This window comes from Ylistrum balloti, unplaced genomic scaffold (assembly GCF_031769215.1).
Source record: "Ylistrum balloti isolate Yb309-2 unplaced genomic scaffold, AGI_CSIRO_Ybal_v1 Utg372350, whole genome shotgun sequence".
Lineage (NCBI taxonomy): Eukaryota > Metazoa > Mollusca > Bivalvia > Pectinida > Pectinidae > Ylistrum > Ylistrum balloti.
In genome coordinates this window covers 230,126-236,905 of record NW_026783077.1, presented here as the reverse complement: position 1 = coordinate 236,905, position 6,780 = coordinate 230,126, and the positions used below count along the sequence as shown (strand labels likewise).

Genomic DNA, 6,780 nt, shown 5'->3' with positions numbered 1-6,780 from the left:
AATGCTACGATGTAGATCAATTTTCAAACAATAAGGCGAAATGGATGAATGCAGTTAATAAATTATCAAGTAGACAAGATGATAATATATATGTCTTTCCTAAACCACGACCAGACCTGTATTAACTCTTGCAATGTCATCGATTATAGAAGTAATTTTAATCTATGTATATATTGTTTATCTGAATTATGACCTTATTTGTTAACACTACTATTTTCTTGAAAAGAAAACTGCCAAGCTGAAAATACAGAGTGTTATAAAGCTTTCTATGACAAACAGATATGTAAACCATATTGCCGTTACCGCGAACAGATGAGTGAGTATTGGCGGGTTAATTGTAGCACCAATAAATGCTGCTACAAGGAGAGCAGACGACACTCTACCAGTAACAGGGACAAACGCCTCGTGCGTCCAGGACACCAGAGCTCCTGGAATCGGCCCAGTAGCCACGCCTACTAAAGCTGAGCAAGCCCACATCCCAGGACTCCACAGGGTATGAGCTATAAACGCCATTCCGATGAAAGAACCAATCAAAAGACACATTAGTATCCCCATATATACATCCAAACGAATGACTCGCACCAAAAATATAGCGGCAAAACGACTGAATAACGAGGCAACAAACACAATGGATGTCAGAAAGGCTCCATCCTTTGTCGTCCAATGCAATTGTCTAACACAGAACAAGGTGAGGAAATCCGTAAACGTATAATCCACCGAGTTGTATACAGCAAATAGTGTAGACATTAATACCAGGTAAAACACTTTCCGTTTGACAGTAAGGTCATGTTTCCCCGTCGATGAGTACCCTTGTTCTATGCCTGTATCAGCTGTTTTCACTGTCACTGACATTTGTACAGATCTAAAATGCCCCCGATATACTATCCACACCGTCAGTAGCGATACAAACGCTATAAAAGTAAGAACAGCTGTTATTGTGTAAGCTTTGTAAAACTTCAACGGTTCTGGCTGTTCTAACGATTCGTTGTTTTCTAACACTATAAAACTATGTGTTGTTGAATTAGTATATAGTTTGGTATCTGGTGTATCCAACTTTGTAAGATTTAATGAAGAGAACGGGGTATTTTTTCTATCGGTCAGAAATGGTGCAGATGCCAGCGGGGATAACACAGACGCCAGTGAAAATCCAAAAGCCACTATTTGCATATATGATTTGGAATTATTCTTCCATATTCGTACTGCTTCGGCGAAAGTAACTACAAAGAGAGGACGTTCGCATTAAGTAGAAAGATGGATCATGGTAAATGTGCGGTTTTCGCAGAAAATAAGTAAATATCCTTAACTTGCAAAAAAGTCTCCATTTTTATTAACTATTACAGTGTGTTAGATATAGATGTTTAAGGACTAAGGTACTTTATGTATTTATCCATGATTCTCTGATTTAGGCACAGGCTATCAATAAATGTAATGTTAAAGCTTAAGATATGCAAGTTCATTACTTCATTTGACTTACCCGTCAAGAAAGCATTTTGTTTATTCATTTTTTAATATTACTTATTTCCAAAGTACTTACTTGTATCAAAGATTCCAAAACAGAAACCTTGTATAAAATGAGTGGTCACCATAGCAATGTAATTGGAACACCAGGGAATGACAGCAATGTCGACAGTCACGACAGCAAAAATGACAGCAGATAACAATGGTGTTGGTAGACGAAGAAACAATATTGCACAGGCCAGACATCCGATTACAACACCAACGTAGTAGATGGTCCTAATAATGCCACCTTGGTCAAGACTCGCATCAGCAATACGGAGAATGTCTGAGAATGAGGGACCAATTTGAGCTTTCATCCATCCCTAAAATGGATGAAGACATGTGATATATTGAATTTACTGATGTGGAATATCAGCAACATACGTTGCTTTTTTTTTTTTTTTTTTGGGGGGGGGGGGGTGGTCTTATAATATGCATTTTAATCTTGCACATCTTACATATTAATATCGTCATTACGGTTGAGATGTATTACATTACGCTTAAACTGCGCAATGTTGAATGAGACGCTCTATGAAATATATATTCCTATTTCTATCATGGGTTTTTTTAAATAGCTTGATGATATCTAAAATAAACATTTATATTTGACATTTTGATAACTTTTCTTCAAGATGTTCAACGATATCTATTTATCCAAGTTTGGTTGATGTTGTATTATTTTCACTTTAGTGTCATTAGGACTAGTTTTTAGCTCGAGAAAATTGTAATTTACAGCTGATGGCATTTGTTTGAAAAGATAGATAATAACGTAGGAAAATAGCTAAGTATTTTAAGTAGATAATTAAAATACTACACTGTGATAATTACCATTTAATAAAAAAAAAAGACTATGCAAAGAAAGACAACTCTTCCATAACACTGCTTCTAATCTCGCTAAAACGTTGATAAGCTGGTGAGTCAAAGTATTGGATTACCAACAATACATATGGCCTATACACTGATGTGAGGCCATCATCATATCTGTGTATTAGTACCTTCATACTGTGGTCAAATTAAGTAAAACCATGTTCGTAATTACCAGTAACATGTAGGCGAAACACTGAACCACACTATAAGTAAACTTGGCACGAAACTTCTTGTTCTGCTGAATCTTCTGAAAAAATGTCTGTTGATATTGTCTTTCATTATATGTAACCCCATCCCCAGCTTTTTGTTGATTGTCTTTTTCATAGTCCAGAGTACTGATGAAATGTTCCTGGTCCTTTTCCATTTCTACAACAATAAAAGATGCTAATGATTGAAAATATCAATACATATGCTCGCTACATAAACTGAATCTCGTCATAATTCAATGATATGATTAAATCGACATCATCGTTAGTAGCTCATAATTTTGACTTTGCAGAAAATATGAAATTTTAGAATTAATTCACTTCAAATGAGTTACTCTTCTTTTATTTCAAATGCAGGGAATCTGAAAGAAATGCCGTTTATTCAAGAAGGCGACGACGTCCATCACTTGTGTTTCACATTTTGTAAACGCTTTAACCTAGCAGTCAAATCCTCGTGTTTATCTACCCCACTATAAACTCCGGTAGACTGCAAAAATATTTACCAAGAAGTCAGATTCATGTTTACCGACCTGTAGTGTCAGATACTATTCTTAACACTGGTCAGTCTATTCTACCATCTTTGTTTATTGGGTCCACGTGTTTTCTGTCTCTATTGTAAATGTACCTCCTGGTATGTGATCGAAGGAAGTATATTTAACAGTCTTTCCTTATTACAATGGGAATAGTCAATCATTCACAAAAGTACAACGAGACCGAATATTCAGCCTCTAAAATATGTTCAATCATTGTCAAATTTCCATTTATGTTCAGAATAGTTTTCATATTTAAAATTTAAGTGGTATAAGCAAATTTCCATATTTTATTTACCACAAAAACAGGGAATAAATTATTTCAAACACTTCAATCATTGTCAAATTTCCATTATTTACGTTCAGAATAGTTTTCGTATTTAAAATGTAAGTGTTATAAGCGTAAAAAATGAAATTATAAAATGTTTAAGATTTTACTTTAAATGTTCTGTCGGACTAAATATTTTATTTACCACAAAAACAGGGAATAAATTATTTCAAACACTTCATTAGATTGTTAAGTAGGCTATACAGCAGAGCTTATTTTCCATACAAGTGCATGTGTTTCTTTTTTTTCTGGCTGACTGATTCGACTAGATTTTTTCTGCTCTGAAGTGGCGACTGACCTTGGTACCCTAACTTTTCTTTTCTAAAGATCTTTCTATGTGTAGGCACTGCCTCATTTTTTTACCTTTAGTTGAGCAATCGAACCTATGAGGAAATGTTTGGTGCTGTTCCCTGAACAAGATATACCACAATCTTTAGAAATGATAGATACTTCTACCTGATTAACTTTCAGCGTAAAAAAGTATTTGCCGACTGATTCATACTTTGTCATTGTAATATAACCGGATGAGATATCCTGGTTGCGACCGGTGGCAGTATATATACACCACGGTGTCAACGAACTACAATCGGGTTAATTTTGACGTCCTTAATATAGGCAATGGGGTTGATTAATAATTTTCTTTAAACTAAAGCACAAGAAATCTGTTCCAGCGGACAGAAGAAAATTTATATAATATAAAATGCATGTCATATATGTCACTCTCGTTAAAAAAATTGAATTGCATTTACGAAATTAAGTTTTACGACATTTTAATATACTATGAGTAGGGTTTCATATGCATATGAAATTGATTTGACCAGAAATCAGCACAGAATGTCACTTACCTTATCACGGATAGACGAGAATACTTTGTGGATACAGACTTACTTGTATCAGACTAAACACACACATGTATATGTGTACATATTTTAAATCGAATAGCTGTCACTTATTTGAATGCCAGATGTTGTCGGCAATTTTTTATGCGTTTCATGTGTGAACATATGAAATAAATATGTAATTGGCGTGCCTTGTCAGTTTAATATTACATATGAGAGTAGTGTATCATGACCCGAGTTATCTAGTCAATACAACTTTGAAAAGTTAAATGACCTCACTGGCGTTGCTATAACGTATTTTTGACCTTTTTGCAAGGATAATAAAAGGTTTAGTCTTTACAAAATTATTTCTGATCACGAAATATACTATTTAGTACTCATATAGTAGGTTATATATGACAATGCAAGATAACGAATGTGAAGACATCGTGGATAATTTGTTTTCAAGATATATACATGTACATGTAGAAAGTACGTGATAGGGAAGGGTTGCAAGTTCGGGGTCAACTGACACCCAGTGACATACTTATTTTTGCCAAACGTAATAAGGTATTTATAACATCGTTTTGTAGGCATATAGGACTAAAAAGCAGATAGGAAACTGAAAAAAAATCAACATGTCAACATAATCATAATACAAATTCAAATTAAATAAATCTATGCCAAAGAAAAGGAAGATTTAAACGGATTGTCCTTCATTGATAAGATTTTCATAAGGATCCTCTGAGGATATAGTTTTGAGAACTAAATTTGATAATTACATAATTAGTTCACAGCGAGACAATTTATGTTTTTTATACATATAAAATACTTCCGAAAAAAATTAGCAAAACATCCAGTTAGCAATCAAATTTGACAATAGTGAATTTCATCATAATATTAATTTGGTGAGTGCCTAACATATCAGGACCACCGCGTCTCTTTTCCTCCCCAAAAGAAAGGATGAGAGTCGATATGACGTATCCGAACACTTATACCAAATAACTTTCTCATGCGATTCTGAGATTTCTGGACTATTGTCATGTCCACACAGTCGTAATCTAAAATGAAGTTCAATAACACTAAGCCAAAATGAATAAACGAAAGGTAAACGAAGATACTGGGGAAAAAAATGAAACCAAGCGTGAATTACACGTATTGCAATTTGTATATCATAATTATAATTGATTATTCCACTTGTATTATTGCCTTAATCTTAAATCATGTCAAAATGATTTTAATTAAAACTCAAATTCCACAAAACAAGGGCAAAATATTAACAGAAGAAAGATATAGATGAAGACTCATGAGGATTAAGTGTTTGCTGTTTCATCGATGACACCTGCCATGCAGTCTTTGGTCAATCCAAATAAGTAATGTCCGTTCTCAAATGTGAACAAGGTATACAACAATTGAACTAACGGGCAAGCTAACGAGCATCAAGCACATCCAGCTCCAAACGCAAAAAGAACTCTAATATTTCTCAATGACGACTGTTAAATTTCCCGGTCATATTCATCGCCCTACATCCTTTGAAACCCGGTGATTTGAGTTTTTCTGGTAATTTAGGATTGTATCTAGTTTCCATAAAAGTTTGGCTTTTAAATCCTAATAATCTGATCGGCATTTCGGTTCGCATTTCAAAGGTGAATAAGATACTTAAAAGCCTGGTGTAAATATTAGATTTCCACAATACCCTGGTTTAAAACAGGTTGACTGAACCTGTATTTATAAAGTACTGTTTAATGTTATCTGTTGTTAAAATATAAATACGTAAATGTACACAATGCTAAGTACACGCTTGTTCGAACTCTAACACAGTGGCCATGCATTGTATGTATGGTATACATATATGAAGCAGTATTCTGCCTTTCATGCTAGTAATTAAATAGCCATTGTGCACATGCAAATTTGTGTGGAAAAGGACTAAGATTTCACTCATACAATTAGGATGTACCCAGTATACAGATAAGACAGTGAAGGTAGTAATTATCGTGTTTGTTTAAACGTGTACATAACAACAACAGTAGTTATTCATTATTCATATTGCTTTGTTCAGGATTGTGATGTTTACTAATATTGATTCGTCAAAAATAAACATACTAAATATATATTCTTGATATGAAACCGAGGTGCACTGTCTACAAACCTGAGTCAATGTTTCTCCAATTTTCGTCTGTGTTATATGCTGCCCACAGACCCATACTATAACAATCGGTGTACGTGTGTGTTCGTGTGTAACTTCGTGTGTATCGATATGTGTATATCCCATGGCATAGAGTAGAAGGAAGGAATAAAAGTACTACCATGCACGTAGGTGTCTGTAATAATCCGTAAGCCATTTTTGTTCAAGTAACACTCTTCTATGACAATGACAGCTTTTCAAAAACGTGTTAAGTGACTGTTTGGTGAAAATGTTGTACTTGCTTATCACAGCAGGAAATTCCTTCAAAAGGTTATTTATTATTCATACAGTCTGGAAATACACAAGTTTTACGTTGTCGTACTGTATTTACCGAAAAGGGTTTAACTTA

General features: G+C 34.3%; 1 protein-coding gene across 1 annotated transcript; it reads right to left on the bottom strand.

Annotated features, from left to right (window-relative positions):
* Positions 1-303: 303 nt before the first annotated feature.
* LOC132564521 (sodium-dependent glucose transporter 1-like) lies at positions 304-6,450 on the bottom strand (the record flags this gene model as incomplete). Its single annotated transcript, XM_060229174.1, has 4 exons — positions 6,396-6,450; positions 2,537-2,730; positions 1,535-1,820; positions 304-1,217 (listed from the first exon to the last, which is right to left on the bottom strand). Coding segments are annotated over exons 1-4 (1,449 nt in total), but the record flags the coding sequence as incomplete, so codon positions are not given.
* Positions 6,451-6,780: the final 330 nt, after the last annotated feature.